Genomic DNA, 27,112 nt, shown 5'->3' on the forward strand with positions numbered 1-27,112 from the left:
ATTCACCCTAAAATTCTGGTTCTTTCCAGCTTCTTTCTTTCCAACTTAGGACCGAGTCAGAAAGTTCTTTCTTTCTGGAAGTTCTTCTTCCAGTTCTTTCCAACTTCTCCCATAATTACCGGTTCACGAGGAATCTCTATTTGCCTCCCTGGTTCTCCCAGGAAGCGTTTTACCAACTATATTCCCTCCCCCCACTCCACCACCACTGTGGCAGGGATTGGCCTCACCGACTGCTAAACCAATGCTACATATTTCGGATTTTTATTATGGCGGCCCTCCAGTCCTGGTTCTAATTTTTTTTAAGAGGGAGAGCACGTGAGCAGGGGTGGAAGGCAAAGGGAGAGGGAGTGGGAGAGAGCATCTTCAGCAGGTCCCTTTCTCAGCATGGAGCTGACATGTGGCTCAATCTCTCAACCCTGAAATCATGACTTGAGCAGGAACCAAGAATCAGACACTTAATGAACTGAGCCAATCAGGTATCCCTCCTGGGCCTAATTTCTATATATTTAGAAGAGTCTAAAATGCTGTAACACCAAATGAAATGGCTCAAGCAAAGTAAACCCTTACTTCTTGCTCATGGGACTTTTTTGCAGAAACTAGTCCAGGTTGGCAAGAAGCTCTCTTCCATGTAGTCATGCAGGGACCCAGGCTGACAGTAGATCTGCCACCCAAGGTTACCCTGGTCATCACCACTCCAGCTTGTGAGCAGTGGGAAAGTCAAGGGCAGGCAGTTGCACAGGTCAGGTCTGGAGAGAGCACACCTCAGTTTTGCTTACATTCTGTTAGGGAGAATTCACTCACACAGCCAACCTAACTTTATGAGAATTTAAGAAACATAGTGTAGTTGGACAGTCCCTGTGAGGTTCCACTGATGAACAGCCAAACATTTCTGACCATGTTCATTCTAGCCAGGAATGAGTCTGACTAGATTGCTGTTTGGGATTTTTAGGGATATGGAGAGGAGGGGACCCATGGTTATCTGCTAAGGGCAGAGGATGATGTTAGGGAAAATCTGGAAGAGAGCGAAATGAGAGCAGTCATGGTGCGTGAGGAATATGAACAGAGGTGGAAGAAAAAGCTGTTGGATCTATTAATAGCTGCTCCTCCTTTGTTAAAACCTCCAAATGTTGAAAAGTCCAATAGTAGAGAGACCTCTGTCCTAAACCTCATTCTATTCTCTCTTCATGTGATTTTAAATACCATCCATATGTCTTCCATTTCCAAACGTGTATCTGAAGCTCAGACCTGGGAGCCAGGCTCTTACAGCAACTCTTTATCTTCCAGATATCTAAAGGGCACCCCCAAACACGGTACAGTTGGAGAGACTGGCTAGTTGTTCCCCAAATCCTCTTCACCTCAAGCACCCAGCTAATCATTTCCCAGCTTCCCGCACAATGAGATGAAGCCACAGAGCCTGGCAGATCAAAAGTAGAAAGGGTTTAGATCCATGAATAAATGTATAACATTTCCACTGAAGACCCACATTGAACTGTTTTGTGAACAAGAAAAGAAAAATCTACTGTGTTCAGCCATTCCTATTTTAAAGTCATTTGTCCAGCAGCAGTTAGCCTACCCAGACTACAGATGTCCAAAACTGAACTCGGCTCTCCTACCCAAAATCGTTCCCCCACCCACCTCCTCTACCTTGATAATTCATGCTTTTCTCCATTCTACTGCTGAGAACAGAAGCTTTCATTTCTTTCTTTTCCTTACCCACACATTCAGTCCACAAGCAAGGGCTCTTTGTTCTCTCTCTCTCTATTATTCAGTTTTGCTAAAATAACAAACAAACCCAAACTCACAGTGAGTCACAATAAATATTTATGCCTCACACACAAGTCTGCAGGCTGGCTGTGACTGAGCGAGGAGGCTTCGCTAACCTTGGTTGAGTTCAGCCCAGTTCAGCTCCAGATTGCAAAGCAGGTTTGGATCTGCCAAGCCATGTGTCTCATTCTGGGACTCAGAGTCAAGAAGCAATGGTTTCCCAAAACATGCTCTTTTTTCACGGTGGGAGGGGCGGAAGCACAAAAGAGATGACAGAAATTTCCCATGCCTCATTGAAATCTCAGTCACGATCTGTGATTTCCTTGTTTTTATTGCTAGTTCCCCCTATTAAAATGTAAGCTCTACTTAGTGCCTAGCCTCTAGTAGGCACTTTCATGTTTATTAATGTTAAGTGAGAGCATTCTGGAAAACTGGTTTGAGGCTAGATTGCTAAGGATCTTGAAATGCCATGTTTGAGAGTCTGCACTTCTCTCAAAGGCATTAGTGAGCCATCAAAGAGGTCTGCTTTAGAAAGGTAACAACTAAGATAGTTGGGTGATGAATTCTGAAAGAGAAACCAGTTCAAAGGTTACTGTAATAGTCCAGATCAGAGGATACTTAAGCCTAAACTAAGGCAGAGGGACTAGTAAGGAGACTTTTGAGGTGTCATCATCAACAATCAGCAATAATAACATTTATTAAATGTCTACAGTAGGCCCAGACTCTGTGCTATCTTCACAACAGGCGAGCGGAGTAAGTGCAGTGCAGCAAACCTGCATATGCAAGGGTAAAACACAGCCGAATAAATGGCTGTTCTGGGATTCTGATTCCCAAGCCCACATTTCTAGCTCAGGTAATACTTAAATGCATTAAGGTCTGGTGGAAAAGATAGTGAATGTGGCTTTGGATGCCCTATGAGAAGCCTGTAATACAGTAAACGATTCTTCGAGAAACAGTGACAGACTCTGGTTGACTTGCTGAGAAGGGTATTTCTTGGAAGACTGGGAGAATGGGGTGATGCTCACAGAGTCAGTGATAGGCTGGAGATACAGGTTTCACAAAAAGGTCAGGAATTCAGGGAGTTCCAAAGGGTTAGGCAACAGGAACCACTCATTCACACCTTCTTCTGACACTCCTCTTCCCTTTCTTTTTGTTCCCTTTTATTTTGCTACAGTCCACTGCTCAGTAATCTTTCTTCCCACAGGTTTTCTGTCTTCAGTAAAGTCTGGTTAAGCCAACTCCACCTCCTTCCTCCCCTAGCCAGGCCTCACCAGTGATGAGATTTTTCAAAGGTCCCGCCCCAGTGTTGAAGTGCTTGTCTGTGGTCAGAGATAACTGGGGGAGGGGCCAAATTACTGCTTCAGGTTCTTGAGTCATTCCTTTTACCATCCCAAGCTGCCTCTTCCTATAAATTATTAAGTGTCTTGGGATGCCTGGGTGGCTCAGTTGGTTAAGCAGCTGCCTTCGGCTGAGGTCATGATCTCAGCGTCCTGGGATCGAGTCCCACATCGGGCTCCTTGCTCGGCGGGGAGCCTGCTTCTCCCTCTGCCTCCCACTCTGTCTGCCTGTGCTCGCTCGCTCTCTCTCTAACAAATAAATAAATTAAAAAAAAATTAAGTGTCTTACTGGGTTCCAGCTGCTGTAACAAAAATATCATAAGCTAGGTGGCTTGAACTGCAAACTTTTATTTTCCTAAGTTCTGGAAGCTGAGGTCAAGACCAAGGTGCCAACAGATTCTGATGAGAACCTGCTTCCTGGTTCACAGACTGCAGTCTTTTTTGCTGTGTCCTCATATACAGACTAATAAGGGAGCTCTCCAAGGTCTTTTGTTATGATGGCACTAATCCCATTCATGAGGACCCCACCCTCATGGCCTAATCACCTACCAAAGGCCCCACTTTGAAATATCCTCACATTAGGGACTAGATTTCAACAGAGGAATTAGGCCAATACAGTCTAGAGCAGCAAGGGGGTATTTTCCCCTCACTAATGCAGAACTGCTGTCCTGCTTTCTTCCTTTCAATGTTCCATCAAAACAAGCCCTCTACATTGAACATGCCAGAAACGTTTAAAACGGTAAGCCCTTCTTGTACCTAAGGAGAAGCTGAAAGCATGGGACATGAGAACTGCTGAAACAGCAATAAAGATTTTATGAGCCGTCGAAGTACTTCTAAATGGACGGGTAAATCAACACAGTGAAAAGGAAAAAATTTTTAAAAACTAAAAAAAAAAAGAAAGAAAGAAAAGGAAAAAATAGGCAGCCTAAACCCTTCTGACATCGAGATTCCAACCTTTCCACACCCTGACTTGGAACCATTCGGCTCCCAAGCACCCTGTCTCACAGAGGGGTGAGTTACCCCCACCGAAGAGACCCTAGGGGAGACCCAGAGGTGGCGACCGTCGGTAGTACGTGAGGGTATGCAGAGGAAAGGGGAGAGGGACGCACTTAAAACACGAGAAAACTGGGGACCTTGGTGCCTTGTGGGGTTGGCTCTTCCCGCTGAGTTTACGGAAGGTAGAAACAAGTTCTACCCCTCAGGCGGACCCCGCCTGCACGCCTGTCAGGACCTCACCGCCTCAAGCCCGCTCCAGCGCTGGACTCGAAGGCGTACCTGGGCTTGTGTACGCTCTCAGAGCTCTGTGGGTCCCCGAGGCCGTGCAGACTTGCTCCCACGGAAAGAGCCGTGAGGCGGGCGCCAGTGAGCCGGCCGGCGGGAGCCGCGGGCGAGGGTGGGCGCGGGCGTGTCGCGGGCTGGGCTCCCTTCCGGCTCTCGGCAAAGTTGACTGCAATAGTACTTATTAGCTGGGGAAATGTACACGCCCCAACATCCCTAAATCCTCTCACTTGGTGAGTGCAGCAAGCTGCGACCCTATGGGCCTTCCCGGCCCAGAAGAACAGAGAAAACCAACCCAAGCCACCCTGTCCCCCGGAGCGGGGGAGCTACCACTTCCGCGTACCGGTCGGGCAAGCCGCGCATGCGCCTACAAGTGAGCTACGGTGGCCCTGCTAAGGACAAATTATTTACGTGCAAACCCGATCCTAAAAGTATGAAGAAACTGGGGTAATGTAGGAGGCCACGGAGGCATTTACGGAAGAGAACTGATACATGGATTTGAGATGAGGAAGCGTAAAGAGTGGACAGCCGTAAGGAGGAAGAAAATCCACTTTCCGCGGCCTAACCACCCAACAGGGACTGCAAATTAACACTCAGAAGGCGCGTCCGGGCTGCCGGGGGCCCCGGCGTGGGGGCGTGGTCTCGCGCTGCCTCGGGCGGGGGCGGGACCTGACTCGGGCCCCGCCCCGCCCCGCCGGTGGCCAAGGGCGCGGCGCCTTCACTTCGCTGCAGAGCTGTGGTCTGCACCAGCCGAGCGGAGGTGATCCAGGTAAGTCCACGCACTTACTGGCAACGCGGAGTAAGTGGGCCTCGGCGCGCTTCTGGTCCAGCGCTCGGCACCGCCCCTACCTCTACCATCCCGGGCTGAATAGGGATGCGCTCCCTTTTCCCTTTCTGGTCTGTACACTTCCGTCTGCCTTTCCATCCCCTTTGCCCCCTCACGTGCCCTGCATCCTCCCCCTGATGGAGTGGGTTTGGGGCGTTGAAATGGGGTCCACCTCGCTATCTGTAACTCAGGGAGATTCTCAAGGTCAACCCTTCAGTGCCTTCCTTTCCTCTCTTCCTCTTCCCGGGTTGTGCAGACCCGGCTTCTTGTTTCTGCCTCCCGGAGCCCACCCGACCTTGCCAGGTGCAGCTGATGGGCTGGCCGCACCTGCTGGGGCAGTGGGCAGTGCAGGCCCGATCGGTAACAAGTGCCCTGGGAGCCCTGCGCCTGCTGCGGATGTGGATGTGTTGCTAGGAACCCTCCGGGAGAACCTCCCAGGGAATTGTGTTTGTTTTCCTGCTGCCTCATAGAAACGTTTGTCCGTTTTTACCCAAACCCTTATGTGGGTCATTTCCTACCTCTACCCGAGAGCAGGAGACTCCTCGAGGGAGGAGGACTCTTCACAAACGGTTCTGCTTTGGATTTCAGAGACTTTTCCTCCTTATCTGTGTCACTGCAGGGAGCCCCAGGGCCACTGCGGTGGGGCAGCTGCAGGGCGGTGGAAGGGGCTGGAGACTCATTGGTGAGTCATTCTCCTAAGTTGTGGCTTCTGCTGTTACTTTCCTTTCCGACCAGGAGTTTACGAGCTACTTTGTATCTTAAGGGACAAGTGAGTGTGGAATAGGAGGTAAAGGAAAAGATGAGACAAGAGGGTGGGTTGGAAAGGAGTGACAGAGTTGGGGCTTTAATCTCTCAACTGGAGAAAGGGAGCCCTAGAGGGAAGGACACTGCTTTGCAGACCAATGGCTTTTTGCGGGTGCTGCGGACCCAGGCGTGGTCCTGTGGAATTGCTGCAGATTTGAGATGTCCTCTGTGTGTGGGAGCTGCAGCAAGGGCTTCTCTTGGGAAATCTGTAGATCACCAAGAGCCTGCAGTTTGTGGGAAGCACCCAAGGTTATCGGTCAGAGTTGCAAGGCTATGTTTTAATTCAGTGAACTCCCTATTAAGAGCATAGTATCCTGGTCAGGGGATCAAGAATGTTTATTCTCACAGGAGTTAAGTTTAACCAAGTTCAGTAAAACGAGCCTCTAAAATCCAAAGAAATACTTTTACCCCTGGGGAAGGCGTTGTTAAGCTTCCGTCCTGACACAGTGTTACAGAAATAGAAAACTTTGTCAAGCAATTTTTTTTTCTTTCAACTGATGTTACTATATATAAAACAGATACACTAGAAAGATCACTGTAGCCAGCTATAGAAAGTGTACACCAGGGGCTTCCTTAGATTAAGGAACAAAACTGGAGAAGGGCAGTCTTCCCCCTAATTTAGACTTCCTTCTGTTGGCCTAGAGCCCTGAAGAGACAGTCATGAAAGGGAATTTCCTAACTTGGGGGAGAGCAAAGGGAGCGAACGTACAAGAAAGAAGGGCTTTACCCTATTATCCAGAGACAGGCTGAAAAGCCCCTGGAGCAGTTTGCAATGAAGCAGATGACAAATCAAGCCGGCAAGATGTAATTTAATGCCTGCTGCACAGTTAGCTGTATTTAGACCTATTATTCCCTATTTAATATTTAAATATTCTGAATCTGGATTCAGAATACAGTTGCCAACCACAATTGACCGTGAGCCATTTAGTATTTTTATGCAATGTTTTTTTTTAAAAGAATCTACATAATGCTGCAGTTTCTGCAGTTGAATTCATTAATACCACTTATGAGTTTGCAGTCCTCCTGAAAAAGGAGGATTCAGCAGTTATGAGCTGAGATACTACTGTGTACAAAAGCGTTCCTGTTTACCTCGCCCTCTCTTCCAGTGTCTACTTACCTACTTAACCCTTGTGAGGAGAAAAACATCAGTGAGGAGCTGGGGAAAATTGCAGTACCTTCCAGATAACATTTGCAAATACTTTTAAGGATTTCATCGTTTGGGCTTGTAAGTCCCCCTGTTGACCCTCTGAGTTCTTGCCAGCGTTGACCTGTTCATTAACTGGAACTCGGTTCTCTAATACTTTGGTGCTTTGGTTCACTCTTTTTTTTTTTTTTCCCTTAATTTGTGGTATTTTAATTCCCCATCCAAAGCAACGTGAATGATTTTGGCTCAGCTTCGTCCTAAGTACAGACCGGCACAAAGAGACTAACCCTGTTTCGGGCAGCTCCATGGTTCATTCATCCAGAATGTCTGATACCCTTGTGAGGACTCAGCAGCTGCTGAGAATTAACTACGGTCTGCCCACATTTCTTGGGATGGAAAATCCAAGTGGTGTCACTGTGACTCATTTGAGATTTTTGTTTTCCTCTTGTGGAAGTCAAGGCTTAGTTTCCCCATGACCTTCAGTTCTGTGTAATGCCAGTTAAGGCGCAGGTTATGTGGAAGACCTGATAGGAAATGAAATACCAATTTCTGTGTTGCTTTGCTCCTTGCAAACCCGCACACCCAAAAGACTGGAGGAAGTTCTTCCTTCCTGGAATTTCTCCTCTTGTCATACTGCAGTGCTGACACTCATTAAAAGAAATTTAAAAATAAGTTACTTTTTGGACCTCTTCCAAGTTTTTTTCTTTCTTCCAACTAGAAAGTTCTCAGGCTTTAATCAGTCACAGACTTGGAGTTAATTATTAGCTCTCTATTCCTATTAATATAGTTCATGCTCAGGAGAGAGTTTGAGGAGATAGAAAAGTTCCAAAAGAAGTCAGGTGTGGTCAGACTTGCTCTCCAATCTCATTAAGAGGTGGTAGGGGCGAGGGTAGGGGCGAGGGTAAAGCGAAAGCCCGGCTCTGGCTGTGTCTGAGTCCAGGCTTCCTCTGTGATGGCTGTGTGACCTTGGGCAGATTACTTAACCTCTGGGATGCTCTGTTTCCTCATCTGCAAAATAGAAGTAATAAGATATCATAGGTATGCTATGAGCAGCTTATACTGGTGAGCTTCTTAGAACAGTGTTCGGCATACATTTGAATAATACAGGCTAATAATAGGTACTACTACTAATAATTGATTTCTCCTACCACGCTAGTCTGTATCACTGCACATACCCTTCTAGTCTCTACCCTTCAGACACACTGGTGTCCTTTCTCTTCCTAACACAAGCAAAGCCCTGTCCTGGCTCCTGTGTCCTCACTGTTGACTCCCTGTGTCTCTCTCGCACATCACTTGATGTCCTTCAGAGCCCTTCTCTCAGTCTGCTGCGGCCCTGTGTCGTGGTCCTCCTGTGTTGTCTAGCTCCCCATCACTGTGTCTTCTGGAGGGTCAGGACCTTGGCTCTCGGTCTGGGTGACCATCGGAGGCCTGCGCATCTCACCGCCTCGTGTGGTGCCTGGCATGGAGTGGGGGATAAATCAGGGAAGGAACCATTCCCCGAAGCGATACTGAAGACAGTAGTAGTTGTGGACTTGAGGCAGGCACTCCATTTAGGTAAAATGGTTTGCCTGGCATTGATTGTATCAGATCAGCTCCATTTAATGAATTGTTAATTGTTAAAGCGATTTTTATCTTCTTCTGCATCCCATGGCTTCTCCCCATGCTTCCTCCTGCCCTCTGAGGTGGGAGCCTTCAGACCACAGGAAATGTCCTGCGGGTTGTTGCTGGGATCACATCCCGTGGGACCTCTGCTCCAGATGGCCCAGCGGACTCCTAGGGGAGGTGCCAACACACCTCTCACCCCACAGAGCCTTTCATGTCGAGAACCTGTTTGGGAAAGTTTGTCATTGCACCAGCAGGAGAACGAAGGAGTTGTTCTGTCTTGTTACAGTCTACTCTCCTATAGTCTTGAGGAGCTGAATTACCAGTTTTTTCTAGGGGAGACTCAGTTCCATCCAGGCAGAGCTATTCCCATGAACTTGGGCATCATGCTGGTCCCGCCCTCCCTGCCCTCCCCCAGCACCAGCCAATGCACACAGTTAGGTATTGTTTGTTTGCAGCACGGCCAGTTCGCCAAAGTGTTGGAATTAAAACAACACGGGAAACTTGACTTCTTTTTTTTCCTTTGAGAGCACAAGCGGGAGGGACAGGGAGAGGGAGAAAGAATCTTTAAAGCTGAATACGTTTGGATTTAACACATTTATCTCTTAAAAGGGATAGATCCCCTACCCTTCTGACCATGAGCTTCTACTTTCCAAGTGTTCTGCCGGGAACACTGATGAGGAATCAGAGAATGTGCTGGGGAAGTTCACTTCTGGCCTGCCTCTGCTCTTCGCCTCGCTGAGTTCATGACCAAGTGCAGCATAAATAATGCTGTGCCTGTTCAGCTAACTTGCACTTTGAGCCCCTGGAGAAATACCTACCAAATGCACAGTGCAGTGGTGGGGAGTAGTCGTTTTTCCTCACCTGGGTGATTATTCCTTCTCTTCAGTGGCCACACACTTTTTTAAAAAAATCTAGCTGTCCTGTGAAACTTGTACACTCAGACAGATCTTGTTATCTGTTTCATGTAGAAGTGGCCAGAGTGGGGGTGCCTGGGCGGCTCACTCATTAAGTGTCTGCCTTTGGCTCAGGTCATGATCCTGGGGTCCTGCCATCGAGTCCCGCATGGGGCTCCCTGCTCAGTGGGGAGTCTGGTTCTCCCTCTCCCCTACTTGTGGTTGCTCGCACTCTCCCTCTCTCAAATAAATAAAATCTTTAAAACAAAACAGAAGTGGCCAGAACTGGCATTTTGAAAATGTAGGATGGACACAAAGAAATTCTGTGATTCTTTTTTCTCTCCCATCATGGAAACAGGGAATTACTTTTGTGTGGGTTCCCTCCAGGCTCTACAATTTCTTCTTTGAGCTCTACATGGGTTCATGAGGGTCACCCTACCTGAGATGATTGTGAGGACTGTTCATTTCTGGAAACAGCTAGAGGCAGAAGTGAGGCTGGGCAGCTGCCCTAGGGGGCCGTGAGCAGGTAGACACCCGACACAACCTCAGTTCTCTGAACCACCTTCCACGTTGGGGGCTCACAGAAGTCCTTTTGGGACGATCAGACCAGCCCTTTAAGTGACCGTCCATATATTAGTCTCGTGAGAGTGGTGGGTTTTGCCACATAAAATAAGCAGCCATGTATAAGGAAGGTCAGATGACTAGCCCAGGGAACCAGATAAGAATTTTAAGGAAACATGGGAGAATGGGTCCAAGTCAATCTGTGAGTGTTTTTCATTGTCCCGTTCCTGGGTGTGCGAAGAAGGACCCCGCTGAGAAATGGCGGGACAGTTTGAGGAGAACAGTCCTGCAGGTAGAAGGAGGGGGTGACCACTGTCTAGCTTGGCTTTTATCTGCTTGTTTGAGGGCAAAGAGAGAGCTGAAAGGTGAAATCCTTTCTCCTTTAAAAAATCCAGTTGAGGGCGCCTGGGTGGCTCAGTGGGTTAAAGCCTCTGCTTTCTGCTCAGGTCGTGATCCCAGGGTCTTGGGATAGAGCCCCACAGGGGGCTCTCTGCTCAGCGGGGAGCCTGCTCCCCCCTCTCTCTCTGCCTGCCTCTCTGCCTACTTGTGATCTCTGTCAAATAAATAAATAAAATCTTTAAAAAAAAATAATTCCAAACTATGGAAAGAACCTAGATGTCCATCAACAGATGAATGGATAAAGAAGATGTAGTGTGTATATATATAGATACACACACACACAATGGAGTACTATGCAGCCATCATAAGAAATGAAATCTTGCCATTTGCAACGACGCGTTTGGAACTAGAGGGTATTATGCTTAGCGAAATAAATCAATTGGAGAAAGACAACTATCATATGATCTCCCTGATATGAGGAAGTGGAGATGCAACGTGGGGGGGTTGGGGAGTAGGAAAAGAATAAATGAAACAAGATGGGATCGGGAGGGAGACAAACCATAAGGGACTCTTAATCTCACAAAACAAACTGAGAGTTGCTGGGGTGAGAGGGGTAGGGAGAGGGTGGTGGGGTTATGGACATTGGGGAGGGTATGTGCTATGGTGAGTGCTGTAAAGTGTGTAAACCTGGTGATTCACAGACCTGTACCCCTGGGGCTAATAATACATTATATGTTAATAAAAATTTTTAAAAATTAAAGGAGTTGAGGGAAATTGGAAGGGGAGATGAACCATGAGAGACTATGGACTCTGAAAAACAGTCTGAGGGTTTTGAAGGGGTGGGGGGTGGGAGGTTGGGGGAGCCAGGTGGTTGGTATTAAGTAGGGCACATATGCATGGAGCACTGGGTGTGGTGCATAAACAATGAATTCTGTTATGCTGAAAATAAATAAAAAAAATAATAAATCTAAGTGATTTCATTTAGTGAAAGATAAATTGATGTAATTTCATGGCTCAGAAGTGATCATTGGAGGCAAGTGCTCACATATGAAGCCTGCCTTTTACTCCCATTTGTGCAATGTTGATTGTACCCTGGGGAGCTCCTTTTGGCAGCCGAGAGAGACTTGAGTAAATACTGAAGGAGAGCTTCACCCCTGGGGTGTTCTGATGAATGTGGCTCAGGAAGGGTTCTGGGTTGTCCTTGGAACTGAAGGAACCCCTGCCCCAGTAAGATAGAGGAAGTGGTGGTAGAGGCAGGAATCGGAAGGAATCAAAGCAACACCCCTAAGCACTATGGTGGGATGTTTTCAGAGAGAACCTGTCAGTGAAATTCCTTGGTAGGAGGGGGGACTACCTTAGGCAGATGTCCTAATGAAAATCTGTGTTGCCAACTCAGACACTGGAATGGAGCGTGTCTTCTCAATGAAGCCCGAGCTCGATCCCTTCTCAAGGGGCACTTGCCTTGGGGCTTTCTTAAAATCTGCTGGGCTGAAGATAGTTGCCCCAGTCTCCCCCTGGAAACCCATGTCTGTTGCCCACTGCCCTCTACCCCTCCTGCTTCAAAATACTGCTGCTTTTCTTTCCTTACCCTAGTGAGGTCTTCCAAAAATCATTTTCAGCTATTTAATCCTCTGATAAATTAAAAAAAAGTTACAAATAGGGGGTGCCTGGGTGGCTCAGTGGGTTAAGCCTCTGTCTTCGATCTCCGGGTCCTGGGATTGAGCCCTGCATGGGGCTCTCTGCTCAGCGGGGAGCCTGCTTCCCCCACTCTCTCTGCCTGCCTCTCTGCCTACTTGTGATCTCTGTCTGTCAAATAAATAAATAAAAATATTTTTTTGAAAAAGTTACAAATAGAAGTGTTGCTGTTTTAAAAAATATGATACAGAAATAATTCATTTTAAAGTATTTTCCAAAAGGGCATCTATTAAAAAAAAAAACAACTCACAGCTAACATTATATTAAATGATAAAAGACTGAATGCTTCCCCCCCCAAAGATGGGGATCAAGATAAAGATGTCCTTTCTTGCCACTTCTGTTCAACACCGTATTGGTTCTGGTCCAGGTGATCTAGCAAGAAAAAAGAAGTAAAGGCATTCCCAGTGGAAAGGAAAAAGTAAAACTGTCTTCCACAGATGACACAATTCTATATGTAAAGCATTCCACGGATCCGGCTCTCCTTCTGGGCTCTGGTGCTCCTGCTCTGTTCCTCTACTTTGCCCCTGCCTAGAAACCTCAGGTCCTGCACTGGAGCTGGAGTTTTGCAAAGGCGTTTCTCCTCATCACTCCCTACTGTGGGGGAAGGAGTAACCTAACTCCTGGGTAAGGGGCAAACCCTCAGGGAGGTGTAGTAGCAAAGAGGTAGACCCGGGGGGTCAGTTGGCTTGTGGTTAGACCTCAGCTCTGCACTCACTAGATGTGGGGCCTTAGACAAGTTGCTGAACTCCTTTTGCCTCAGTTTTCTCCTCTGTGAAATGGGGATGAGAACAGTAAATACCACATAGGATCGCTGTGGGGATTAATTGATGTAAACTCTCCTATGGGCCTGACAGGGGAGAAGTAGTAGGTCTTCTAGGACGTGTTCAGGATGTAGTGGTGATACTATTTCCCATTTTGCTATTTCTGCCACTTAGGCTGGAAAACTCCATGAGGAGTTAGTTTGGGTGTAGAGCCTGCTTAAGAGTCATTCTCTCTCTTTAAAGAAAGGAAGGAAGGAAGGAAGAATGGGAGGAAAGAAGGAAGAGAGAAAGAGGGAAAGAAATGCAGATTCCCAGACCCCATTAAGGATCAGAAACTCTGGGGGATGGGGTGCATTTTAACACTTAGTTAACCTGGATGCTGCTGAAGTTTGAGAACCACTGACGTGGAACATAGGACAGCCCCGAACTGTGTTTCTGTCCTCCTCAAACTTACTATAGAAGATGTAAGCAGGAGACATTCTCTGTCCCCCGCACGTTTGGAAATGTATACTACTTCCATCGATCACTGTTCATTCAAGTGCATGTTGGAATAACTAAGCGACCAGCGTGGAACACGTGCACATTCAGAGGCGCGCCTGCAGCCCACGCGGGTCAGTGCGGAGTACCGGCGTGGTGGAGGAAGGGGTAGGACCTGGCACTGGACCAAGCACTGGCAGGATGGGACGGTGGAACGGATGCAGGAGGCGGAGCTGCCCGCGATGTCCTGCGGCACTTGTTTCTTAACCCTTAGCGCAGGGCCTCCCGCCTTCTCCCCTTCCCCTAAAACCCGGCTGTCCAGAGGTCCCCCGAACCAAAGCCAAGAACACATTCTTGGTCTGTTCATGCATCTTGGCACAGGTGTCCACGGGCTCCTCTTTGGAGCTCTTCCCTTTGGGGTTGGAACTGATCCGCTCCCTTCCTGCCTTGGAAGCTCTTTCCGTGTGGAAGAGCTGAGTCCGCCCCCAGGGCCATCTTGGCTAATGGTGGTGCTGCCTGCTTGGTCGTCCACCTGTCCCTTTGGGAAGTGAACACTTTCTCCACTAACACAGCAGTCGCGCACCTTTGCCTCCTCCCTTCCCCTCTTCTTAGTCCCTGGGGGGAGAAGCAGCAAGTATTGACCGTTACGTGGTGAGTAAAGCCCCTCTCATGATCTGGATCTGTCCTCCCTGACCTTGTCTCCTAGTGCTCCCACCATCTAAGGGGGCCGGCCACGCCAGCCGCCTTTCTGTCCCACAGGTGTGCCAGGCTTGTCCTCCCCTGGGGCCTTGGCACTTGGCGTGTAGTCTGACCTGAATATTCTCTGCCCCGGAATGTTGAGTGGCTGTTTGTGTGTGGGTGTAAATGTCGCCGCAGCAAGGTCTTCCCGCTCTTAATTGAGATATAATTGACATACGGTGCCATGTGAGTTTAAATATATAATACGTTTCTTTGACATTTTATACGACTGTACGATTGCTGTAGAGTGTGAGCTAACGCCTTGGCGTGTTTGTCAGGCTTCTGTCCTCATTCGAATGTCGATGGCTTAAGGACAGGGACCCCATCCTGTTCACTGCTGTGTCCCCCACCCCTCAGCAGATGCCTGGCATACAGTAAGCGCTTTCATGTTGTGGTTGAATGAGTGAATTAGTGTTCTTAGTTACATTGTGCTGTCCACACTAGAAAACTAATTCTTCTAGACACTGTATGCTGCTGGCACTGGGAATCTAAGTTGACCAGCGTTTTGCTGAATTTGAATCTGTTGCAAACAGAGTCAGACCTTATTTCTGAGTCAGAGCACCTGACTGATTCGTAGGAAAACCAGTGTCTCCTTATTTAGGAAGTATGACCTATGTGGGCAGAGACGCACACTTACCAGTGTTTACAATATGCCTTCATATTTGGGCCAGCATTTATTAAGTTGTTCATACCAGATGCTTACCTAGTTTATTTCCTTTGTTTTTTTTAAAGATTTATTTATTTTAGAGAGAAAAAGAGCATGTGGGAGGAAGAGCAGAGGGAGAGAGAGAGTGTCCCAAGCAGACTCTGTGCTGAGCACAGAGCCCAACGTGGGGCTCAGTCTCATGACCCTGAGATCACGACCTGAGCCCAAACCAGATGTTTAACTGGCCACCCAGGCACCCCTAGTTTATTTCCTTAAATCAAATCATCCTGTGAAATAAGTAGTTAATATTCTCCTGTTCTGTAGAGAAATTAGATGACATTCCCGAACTCACAGAGGAAGTGTCTAAACACAAACCCATCTGTCTCCAGATTTCCTGCTGTCTCTATGCCTGTGGATCTTTCCATAGGAGAAGACAAATCATAAAACAGTATTCAAGTCTGCCAGGAGTAAAAACACCTCCAAAAGGACCTCTACTCTTAAATAAGTGATAGGAAATTAAATACAAAATCTAGTTTCTTTTAAACCATCAACTTAATATCCTTTCAACTGAACTATTTTGACTCATCTCAAGACGGCCGGGCAGGGAACAGTTAACTGAAAGCATGGGAGGGGAGACAGAAACCCTTCTGTGCTGTTTCTGCCTTTCCGCAGTACACTCGCTTTCTCGTTTTGTAGGGTACATTTGTCCCCAGCTTCTGATCATGGCACTGAAGGGGAAGATCCGGAATTGGGTGTGCGTTCAAGTTGCTTGTTCGCCTATTTCCCCCAGCAGAACATGAGCCTCATGAGGGCAGGGACCAAATTCTGGGCTCTTCATCTCCAGCATGGGGGCCCCCCAGTGAGCGGTACACAGCAGGTGCTCAGTAAACTTGAATAAGCAAGAAGCAAGTGAACTCACGCTCACCTCCCCCCGGTGCATCTCTGGCCACAGCGCGGGTTTCCGAGGTCCACAATGGAGACCTGCTTCCTCCTGAACACTCCTGCTTTTCAGATACTTGAGCACAGCTGGTTAGGAGTTCAGAAAAAGAAGTGAATATATATAGTTCTAAATTCACTGTGTTAAAATAGCAATTCTAAATAAGTTCTTAAATATAGATTATCAGGGGCGCCTGGGCGACTCAGTGGGTTAAAGCCTCTGCCTTGTGCCTAGGTTATGATCTCAGAGCCCTGTGATGGGGCCCCGCATCAGGCTCTCTGCTCGGCAGGGAACCTGCTTCCCTCCTCTCTCTCCCTGCCTGCCTCTCTGCCTACTTGTGATCTCTGTCAAATAAATTAAAAAATAGATAGATAGATAGATAGATAGATAGATAATCATTCATTTAAACATCCCCTTTTATAATTGAATCAGGACAGAGACCATTCACATCAACACATAATACAACCCGATCGGATCATTTGCTGAGTGCTCAGCACCTGCCAGGCATCATGCTGGGCGCTGATAGTGTCCCCCTCCCCGAGTCTCCCCGAGTCTTCCTTGCAACCACCGCAGGGGCGGGTGGGTACCACCAGTGTCTCCATTTTTTTTATTTTTTATTTTTTTTGAGAGAGAGAGAGAGGTCACAAGTAGGCAGAGAGGGAGGGGGAAGCAGGCTCCCCGCTGAGCAGAGAACCTGATGCGGGGCTCGATCCCAGGACTCTGGGATCATGACCTGAGCCGAAGGCAGAGGATTTAACCCGCTGAGCCACCCAGGTTCCCCCCAGTGTCTCCATTTAACAGATATGGAGGCTGAGGCTGCTGAAATACGTGAAGAATTTTCCCAAGGACACGCATCTAGGAAGTGTGGGAACCGGGTTCTGCGCTCAGTGTCATTCCAGAACATCCTTAGTGAGTGACGAGATTTGGGCTGGAAGTCCCATATGACTGGTCCCATCGAAGTGTATTGTCTAGTTCTCTGATTTCTCAGTTCCTAACTGTTGTCAGGCCATTTCCATTGACTTTTTGGTATGTATCTGCTCATTGTGGAAATTACAGGAAAGTACAAAGGAAGTCTACAGTTCACCTGTCTAGGAATAATTAAGCTTATGATCTTGATATTTTCTTTTAAAATTTCTCCTGTTAGGGAGAAAACCAAGATTATCTGTATATATACTTCTTGAACTTTTTTAACCTGACATGCTCTTTGTTAAGCCCATTTCAGCACCTTTAGTTGTGTGCACACCATTTTAAGGTTATACAGTATTCTGTTTTATGGGTGCACTGTTTACTTAATTAGTCCTCTTTGCCTGGCCATTGTGCCATTGCTGTTGTTACTGTTATAAATGGTGCTTAGGCGAGTGTCTTTGAACCAACTCTGTCTGAGTTTCTTATTACTACCTCCAGCTAGCTTTCCCGTGGAACTAATGAGTCAGAAGGTATGAAGGATGTAAAAGATATCCCCGTTGTCGGGCTCTTCTCCAGAGGGTTCGCTTTTACACTTCCCCACCACTGTGTAATCGTGCAGATGAGGTCTTTTAAATAGGTACCTAAGTACTTGCCTATTTATACAAATTATAGCTCCTCATATACACAGCTAGAGTGCGACCAGTCTCGAAAACAGGGTGACGATTAACAAATGCCATTGTACAGCGAGGTGGGCTGCAGAGGACTCTAGACCTGCTTTGGAAGCTGAGCTCCCAAGGGGCTGTTAGGCCACATGCTGTGCGTCTGGCACCCCATCCAAGACCCAGGTCTAGGGCAGAGCTCCCACCCCCAAGAGCGCCTTATCTTCTTGGGTCGATGGAAGAGTTGCCGGTGAGCAGAGCAGGTATGTAATCAACAAAGTGTGGCGTGCCGCGCGGGAAGCGCTCGTGCCAGAGGTGCGGAAGCCTGCACCCCGGGGAAGCTATCTGCCAGCTCCAGGGCTGGGACAGCCTCGGGCGTGGCTGTGGCTGCCAGGGCTGGGCCTCTGTCAAACGGCAGTGCCTCCTCTTAACCAGTGCGCACAGCTGCACCCGAATCCACAAAGGCCGATCTTTAAGGGGTGGGAGCGTCCTTGTCTTTGCCCTGCATTCCTTGGAACAGAAGGACTCAGCAGATGATGGGAATTTGGGGGGGAATGGGGGGAGCTCTGACTGAATTAAGCTGCTTCTCCCCTGAAAGGACAAACCTGAACCATTTTCCAGTCCTTGTTGGATTTATGTTTTCAACATCGATGGTGACAGAGCTTTTTTCTGTGTCCTGACCTTGTCTTTCTCTGCTTCAGAGGTTTTAGTAGATACTTTTAAGGAGAACAAAAGGGAACTTAAATCCCTTAGGCACCTACTTTATGCCCGGCTTAGTGCCAGGTGACAAATATTCTGTCGGTTAGAGTGTCATTCCCAAAAGCCACCTGGAGTGGTGGCGTGCTTCGTTTATTCCACAGGTGTCTATAGGTACACTCTGTGCTTGGCATCAGGATGCCAAACGAAGTCACCCCTTGTGGGAGCTGGGTAGCACACACTGCTCTGGTGTTTGAAGCAGAGCTCCTCACTGGGCAGGAGTACGAGGGGGTCAAGGAGGGCTGTCCTGCCCATCCTCCAGCCGGCTTCCTGGACTTTGTTCTAGCGCCTTTGCAGGTGTATCCAGGCTCCTGCAGGGAGAAGTTCAGAGAGGTAGGCACTTTGCCCCCATGTGAGCACACTTACTGTCCCACGGCTAGCTCTGCAGTTTTTTGTAAACCACCCACTCTAGCACTGGACTCTGGGTCCCCCTTACTATAAATTCTCTGCCCTTCAAAGGTACTTGTTGTTCTGGTTCTGCTTGTCCCTACCCAGATTCCTTTTCCCTAATACCCATCACTGTAGCAAGGTAGGAGGAGGGTAACTTTCACTAGAGTGTGAATGTCTAACAGGTTTAACCTCCCAGATTACATTACACTTTGGGAGAGGAGCTCAGTAGTAAATACTAATTTCAGATTGTAAGTTTTTGAGCAGTCACCTGAGTATTCATTGCCTGCAGCAGGACGATCTATTCAAGAGGTACTGGTCTGTCTGGCCACTTAGCTTCTCCTACCCTAAGGCCGTGCAAACCAGGAAAACCAAGGGCAGTGACTAAGCCGTGAAATTTTGCCATGCCTGGGTATTTGGGGGAGAATTCTAAAACCCGCTCTGGTCTTAGTTCTGCTTTCCTCTGCTTGAGCCTCCATTTTCTTTTCTGTGAAGTGAAGCTAATGGGATTTTTGTGGGGGTTAAAAGTGGCTGAAAAGTGCTACACAAACACCGGTGACCCCATGCTGCCAGGGAGCCTGGTGTCTTGTCCAGAGACTGGGGTCTGGAAATGGGCTCTCACTCTAGGATTCTCTTGGCGTGCAAATATTGACCTAACCCAACTATGCTTAATTGATTGTCCTGACAGAGTGCGTAACAGCTTCATTTTAAATGACCTGTCTAGCCAAATGCTGTTGAGCCCCAAGGACACCAGATAGGTTGGGAGGCTCACCCATTGCTATTTTCAAAGAGGTGTTCAGGATTCACCTTATATTTTTGTCTCAGTAACTGCTACCTCCTGGAGCTGATTTTCTACATTTCAGGAAGCAACTGATTCTAGAAGGGAACGAGGGCAGGGAGGTTTGGAGGGCAGCCAGAGACCGCTTACTTTCTGCAACCATACCTGATGGTGGGGAGAGAGTGTCCAGGAGGCATTCTGTGCTGAATCATGGTGACAACCCTTTGCAGTGTGTCCCCTTCTCCCCTAACCCAAGCAAGGTGGGCTGGGCACCCCTGGGATGCAGCGCAGGGTGAAGAATGTAGAAGGAGAAACTGGGGAGAATTATTATGGATTGTGAAGGGGTGGCGGGGCAGACTTTAGGACTTCAGCCCTAAATGTCACGTTTGAGTCCTAAGGGAAGAACACTTTTAAAGAACAGAGCTGCTTTCTGGCCCCCGATTCCACACTGAGAAAGGCGCTGTGACCCCAACATCAGTGCAGCTCTCCGTTTCCAAGTGGCATTAAAAGGAACCAGATTGGAATCTAAATGTGAACCCCAGCTCTGGTGCCTTCTGTTTTGGACCCGGCAACATGCCTTCACCGTCGAGGTACTCTTTGGAAATAGGGTTATTCCATCTTGCTGAGTTGTTGGTGAGGGCGCCCAGAAACACTCTGGGGCAGGGGAGCCCTCCTGGGCTTCGAGAACAGATTGCAGTGGGCCAGTGGAGGGTGGATGTTTTAAACCAGATGCAGAACATAGGCAGGAGCTGCTGGCCTGTGGCAGCCTGGCCCATGGTGCCTGGGCAGGTGAGGATCTCGGGAAGCACCCTGGCTGTTCTCCGTGTCCCGCCTGCCTCAGTGGTCTGCTGACCGAAGTCAGAGCGGTTGGATGGCCAGCACCGATCCTACCCTGAGACGACGAGGGCCTCCTCCCACCTGCCAAGTTCTCTTCTCCTTGCTGGCCAGTCTGTTTCTTCTCTTTCCTTTCCTTCTGGGGCAGAACAGTAGCTAAAATAGCTCAAATGGTAGAATCCTGAAAAATGCTAAGATTCGCTTGTTCTCCATTTTATAATGACATTTTTTGAATATACAGAAAAGCTGGAAGGATCCTATACTAACCATGCTTGGAGCCACTGTCTGGTTTCCATAATTAACATTTGGCTCTGTTGGTTTGTATTGTCCTTTCCTCATCCATTTCAGGTGAGTTGCAGGCGTCAGATCACCTCCCAGGGCTAGTTTTGAAGTGAGAATTCGAGGAGCGGACCTGGCTCCCCGGAGCTGCCCAGAGCCCGGTCTCTTAGCAGTGTGAGGGGCTCCGCCTGCCACTGGGTCTCCTGCCTTCTCCCAGACCAGTGTGTGCCCCAGGGTCAAAGGGAGTCCCAGGGTGCCTGCCCTCAGTGACTCCCCACCCCGCCATGCCAACAGACACACAAAAACTTGGAATCACTGTATATTGTTTCCTATCCTGCTTCGCCTCCCCTACCTCTCTCCTCTCTCTTGAATTTAATACATCCTTTAGATTTTGCCCTGTTAACCTTTTTTGCGAAACTATGGTTTTTCAGCAGTTGTGTCCTCCTCCAGCAATGCCTGCCTCGGTGGTACGGCTTCATTGGAAGAGAACACGTGATATGATCACGCGCTCTTCTGCGTGTACATTGCATACTTGCATAAGGGTCTGGTCTGAGTCTGTTGTGTGACACAGTGATGTCTGCATCTGCAGGAACATCATGTTTACTCACAGCTTGCTGATCTGTAGGTAGACCTTCGCAGGGAGTGAAGCACCACCGAGCTGCGGGCCTCCTGCCGTGGGTGCCTGCGGTGCTGGGTGGTATCCTAACTCGTCGTCTTCTTTCCACAGAGCCAGCATGGCTGTCCTCTCTAAGGAATATGGTTTTGTGGTTCTCACCGGTGCCGCCAGCTTCATAATGGTAGCTCATCTAGCCATCAACGTTTCCAAGGCCCGAAAGAAGTACAAAGTGGAGGTGAGTGGGAACCTAGATCTGTTGAGGCAAGAACTTGTTTTCAGTCGTGGAAGGAGAGGTGAGAAGCCAGAGGCCAGCAGTGGCCGTCTGAGAACCACGTCCACTCGAAAGCCTGCCCTTTTCAGACAGGAAGAAGGTAGGAAATGGGGGCCCCGCTGGGGAGCGGCCTCCGTCTTGTTTTCACTTGGTCTCTTTGTAGAAAGACCAGCTGTGTTGGGGCAAGAATGGTATGGCCTTTGGCTGGAGCTGTGTGCCAGGAAGAGTGTTATTTTCTAACGAGGGTAAACGGGCAGGACCACATCAAACCAGAAAGCTGCAGTGCAGCAAAGGAAACTGCCAGCAAAATGAAAAGTGCCACCTGCCGCATGGGAGGAATTTGTGCCAATCACACATCTGATAAGGGGTTCATTTCCAAAACATGTGATTCATACAACTCAACAGCAAAAAAAAAAAAAAAAAAAAAAAAAAGAAATAGAAAATCAAACGACCCAATTTAGAAACTGGGCAGAGGAGCCAAACAGCCATTTTGCCAAAGACCACATACAAATGGCCAACGGGCGCATGAAAGGGTGCTCACCGTCACTCACCATCAGGGAAATGCAAATCAAAACCACAGTGAGATGCCGCCTCACGCCCGGTGGGGAATGGCTATGAGCAAAATGACAAGAAATAGCCAAAGCTGTTGAAGGTGGGGAGAAAAGGGAACGTACTGTTGGTGGGAATGTAAATTGGTGCAGCCACTATGGAAAATAATGGAGGGTCTTCAAAAAATTGAAAATGGAACGACAGTATAACGCAACAGTTCCACTTCCGGGTATTTATCCTAAATAAATAAATAAAAACACTGACTCAAAAAGATATGTGCACCCCCATGTTCATTACAGCACTATTTACAGTAGCCAAGACATGGAAGTAACCAAAGTGTCCATCAGTGGATGAGTGGATAAAGGTGTGTGTGTGTGTGTGTGCGCGCGCGCACGCGTATACAAATGTATATATACATATATATTACTCAGCCATAGAAAAGAATGAAATCTTGCCATTTGTGACAACATTGATGGACCTTGAGGGCATCATCCTAAGTGATATAAATCAGAGAAAGACAGCTATCTCATGACCTCACTTACATGTGGAATCTAAAAAAACAAGAGCTACAAGGTACAGCATGGCAGCCATAATTAATAATTCTCCATTATATATTTGAAAGTTGCTAAGAGAGCAGATCCTAAATGCTCTCATCAAAAGAAAACGCTGCAACTATGGTACCTGGACTTACTGTGATCACTCCACCACACACACATACATCGAATCATTACATTACACACCTGAAACTAATGTGTGTTGATTATACTTGGATTTTTAAAAATAAGTAATACAAAGTAACTAAATAAAGAGGGTTAAATGGTAAGTGTTCCCTCATGTGCTACTTTAAAAATGGTGTCGTAAGGTGGTTGTCTGTTTCCCAAGTAAAGAAACGTGTGGGGCTGAAGTTAGCCTGGGCTTAGACGGTAGACCTAAGAAAGAGGTCTATGAAATGCTTTCTTTCGTTCCCGCTGATCTAAAAGGGCTAATTACTGGGGTTGTCCCTGGTGAGCAAATTCAAATGTCTGCTTCTGTTCAGCAACTTATTATTAGACTCTGACTAGAGCTGCTTTTTAAGTTTTCCTATTGATTTTCCTTTTTTTTTTTTAATGGACACATCCATTAAAGTTCTCACACTCAATTTCTGTTCTCCCATTAAAGAAAATCTTAGAAGGTTGTGGCATCTGATAGCTTGTGGGAAGGAGCTGTTCCCCTGGGGTGTCTTTGTGCTGTGTGGGTAATCCAACAGTCACGGCACAATGTCAAGGGCAGGGAGTCTGGCTCAAGCTGCCTCCCTCCCTTGGGTGACTGTGGCACAGACGTACGTTCTTAGGACTGGATATTAACAGAAATACATTGAATCTGCTTCTGAGAGTTGAGACCCCACTGCGAGTGTCAGGCAGAAAGTGATCACCTGTCAAGGGTAAAGTAGAAGGTGCTTGAGGATGGATTATCTTCGAGGTTGGCTGTAACTCAACACTGAGTGCTGCTCTTGGCCATTTGATCCACGGTATCCTGTTGTTTTCACAGTATCCTACCATGTACAGCACGGACCCTGAGAACGGGCACCTTTTCAACTGCATCCAGCGCGCCCACCAGAACACGTGAGTGTCGGCCCCGCAGGTCTGCAGTGTTGTGTGTCCTCTGCCCGGCACCTCGGCCTTCGGTCCTCCATTCACCGAGTAGCAGCTGGGATGATGAAAATATGTCTTAGAAAATATGTCTGTGGACAGACTGAATATTCAGAGTTGTTAGAAGAGTGGGGTTCTGGATGATCCTTCAAAAATGTCTTTCAAGTTGCATTGGCCTTCAACAGCATTTGCGAGGCTTCCTGTCTAAGCGGAGATTGAATCTCCCAGCTCTGGGGAGGGAGTGGCTGTGATCTCTGGAAGGAAATCCGCTGGCATTCGCCACCACCTTCCTCATTAGGGTATTAAGAGCTGTGGACTTTGGCTCCCATGCAGGGGGAAAGAGGGTGGATCCTGGTGGTAGGGCTTCTCCCTGCCCTCAGTGTTCAGTTTTACTCTCCAGTGGCTGACTCAGCAAATAAGAGGGTAAGGGGTACGGGCACACGTCAGATGGGCACTTTTTACAAAAAGGTCTGTGTCTATTCCAGGTTGGAAGTGTATCCTCCCTTCTTATTTTTCCTAGCTGTTGGAGGTGTTTACCACCCGGTAAGTTTTCCCAAGGAGTTTTCATCTATTTGGATTTTTTTTTTTAAGAGAGTGTGTGCATAAGGTGGGGGGTAGGGAGTCAGGGGGGAAGAAGCAGGCTTCCCGCTGACCAAGGAGCCCGACATGGGACTGGATCCCAGTGTCCTGGGATCACAGCCCAAGCCGAAGGCAGACCCTTAACTGACTAAGCCACCCGGGCACCCGTCTGTTTGGACTTAGTTCACTGAGCTATAGGGAGGAAAGCAGGAAATGGACATTGAATGAACATCTTCAGTGTCCATTTAGAAGAATTTCATTCTTGTTAAAAAGTTCTGTAAGGCAGATAGAACTTTCCCCATTTTTTTAATAGATCAGGAGAAGCCTCTTGGATACTATGTAACCATCCCGGGGGCAAACAGCCACTTAGAAAATAGAAGAATTTGAACCCAGGTCTGATCCTGGAGGGTTCACATCCGTGATTTTCTCCTTTGTGTCATAGTCAGTCATTGATGGATCACCTGAGGTCACAACAGTGAACGAAACAGACCCAGACACCTGGTTAACTCTTACCTGGGGTCATTGACTCTAGCATATAAGTACATGATGCAGTTCGCCACAAGGCGATGCGTGCCACGGAAGAAAACCCAGCAGGCGGGTGGGAAGGGAGTTCCGGATCGGGGGACCGCTGTGAGTGAGGAGATCAAGTGAGGACTGTGCTAGCTGCCAAAGTGACAGTGAGGCAAAAGTTACAGAAGGGTAGGGAGCAGGTGTCGGCGAGTGGTCAGACGTCTTTGGGCAAAGCGTGAGAGCAAGGCCCTGAGGCCAGAGTCTGTCTGGTGAACAGTGAGTGGGGCGGCACGGCTTCCATGGGGAGCAGACCACAGGGCCTTGTAGGCCATGACGGCTCGTGGCCGGAGTGTGGTCTGCAATATATCTTACCTAAATAAAGCACGACAAGCCAGTCCCTCTAGTGAGGCATCCCGATGTCCACCCCTATCCCCTTTCCAGTCTGTCTGCCCTAGACTCCTTAGGGCTTAGGGCTCTAAAATACTCGAAGAACTACTCTGGGGACATCTGGTGGTAACTGTGCAACATTACGGCCAAGCAGGGCCTGGCAGAGACCAGGTTGCACATAGTGACTTAGGGGCCCGGGATTTTTGTTTTCAGTGGTTTCACACACCTGATCATTAACCTTAACCCAGATCAACTAAACAAATCCTAAAGCACTAACCTTACCCCTTGGGATGCCGCTGATGAACAGTGAAGGCACATGAAGACTGGTGTGCAATGTTTCCCATGCCCACTCCCCCTCCCAGTCTGTCCTGACTCGTTTTGACCAGACGGTCAGCCCAGGATGGTGCTCACGTAGGACTAGTCATCTTACGTGAGTTTGACTCTCTCTTCTCAAGGGTCATGGAAGGGGGAGACTTCTGCCTCCAAGACCACCTGTTCTGGGATGACAACATGACACACTCTGCCCGCTTTTTCTAGCGGAGCCCTCGGCCCCAGCACATCCTGCTCTGACCCCTTCTGGGGGGCGGTGTGGGGGGAGCGTCAGAGATGCAGTGGCAGGCCCATGGAGACAACCAGGCTTCTCCGCCAGTCCTGCCTTGGGGTCAGCGTCCTCTTGGGGCGTACCCTTCACCCCCCACCCCCGGCCTGCCTCTCCCTCTCTTCGTATGCCCACACCTCAGTCCCCAGGACAAGGCAGAAGGTTCCTTCCACCCCATCCACCAGGAAGGTCAGCCCTCACCTTCCCCGTCCACAAGCAGTTCATAGAAGAATCACAGATCTTTGATTTTCCTGAGACGGATAACATGCCTCTACCCTAACTTTGTTGGGGGAGCATTTTACCATATCCACGGAAGTTTTGGGAGAACATCGTGTCTTCAGCCCTAGACGTTATTGAAGACCAGCCTGTTTCTTGAATGCCGGTACTGACCCAGCCCTTTTCTTGCAGCGTATAGCTTCTGGCCTGGGCTTGGCCTGGATTGTTGGACGAGTTCTTTATGCTTATGGTTATTACACAGGAGGTGAGTACATCACAACGTCTGCCAAGGAAACAAATTAAAAATCCCATGCCACTGTATTTTTCTTCTTAGCGGGGCTTTAAGAAAAGGGGAAGTACTTTGGTGTTTAGGGGAAAGGTCTGGTATCTTCCTTCTTCCTAACCTTTGAAAAGTAACAAAATCTATTGAGCACTTTCTGTGTGTCAGTTGCTGCTCTAAGATCCTGGTGTATGCTGTTTAACCTGATAGCATTTCTGTGATGCAGATAGTGTGTCCTGTGCTATAGATGGAAAACTGAGGCTCAGAGCTACTAGTGTAAACTGGGAAGCCAGGATTTAAACCCAGGCAGCCCGACCCCAGAGCCCCCGCTCCTAACTCACTACGATAAATGGTTGCCCGAGAGAGAACGGGGAGAGACTCTTGGCTCTACTTACCTCTTGAAAGTGGGGACACTCCCAAAGGTCCTGGAGCACAGTTGTTCTAATTATTATCCCCAGTTCTCTGAGGGTCCAAAGAAGACTCTGGGGACACATTTCTTGGCATGTGCCGTATCTGACATACTGGCCACTCCGGGCCCGGCGTTGGTTGACCTCTTCAGACCAGATGGTCTGACGCGTGACCCCCGATGCCTTGCTGGAATGGCTTGTGGGTGTTGACAGCATTGTCCTCTGTCTGGCACCTCCAGTCACCTTTGTTCTCTCCTCTGTTTCAGAGCCCAGCAAGCGGAGTCGCGGGGCCCTGGGCTCCATAGCCCTCATTGGCCTCATGGGCACAACCGTGTGCTCTGCCTTCCAGCACCTCGGCTGGGTTAAGACCGGCTTGGGTGGTGGGTCCAAATGCTGCCACTGAAGAACTACAGGGTCTTTAAAAACTCAATCGTTTTGAGTGACTTAACTTTCATTGTAACTTTTTTTTTTCTAAATATAATAAAAACTTACCTGGCCTTAGCCTCATACCTAAACCTGACTCTTTGCTGATTTCTTTTTTGAGTCGTCTTCTAGAAGAAGTAGCCTGTTCTACTGGATGGGAGAGGTGGTGGGTCTGAGCCCCCTCCTCACCCTGCCAGAGGATGTTTACTGGGGTGAAACTGGGGAAACATCCGGTTGTGGTCCT

The 27,112-nt window shown here is 48.3% G+C and overlaps 1 protein-coding gene across 1 annotated transcript; it reads left to right on the top strand.

Annotated features, from left to right (window-relative positions):
* The first annotated feature begins 4,744 nt into the window (after positions 1–4,744).
* Positions 4,745–26,960, top strand: MGST3 (microsomal glutathione S-transferase 3). The gene is made up of 6 exons (XM_080825114.1): positions 4,745–5,148; positions 21,132–21,255; positions 23,368–23,441; positions 23,954–24,011; positions 25,951–26,023; positions 26,712–26,960. The coding sequence occupies exons 2-6, from the start codon at positions 21,139–21,141 to the stop codon at positions 26,846–26,848; spliced, it is 459 nt and encodes a 152-aa protein (XP_080681240.1). The 5' UTR covers positions 4,745–5,148; positions 21,132–21,138; the 3' UTR covers positions 26,849–26,960.
* The last annotated feature ends 152 nt before the right edge of the window (positions 26,961–27,112 follow it).

This window comes from Martes martes (assembly GCF_963455335.1).
Source record: "Martes martes genome assembly, chromosome: 15".
Lineage (NCBI taxonomy): Eukaryota > Metazoa > Chordata > Mammalia > Carnivora > Mustelidae > Martes > Martes martes.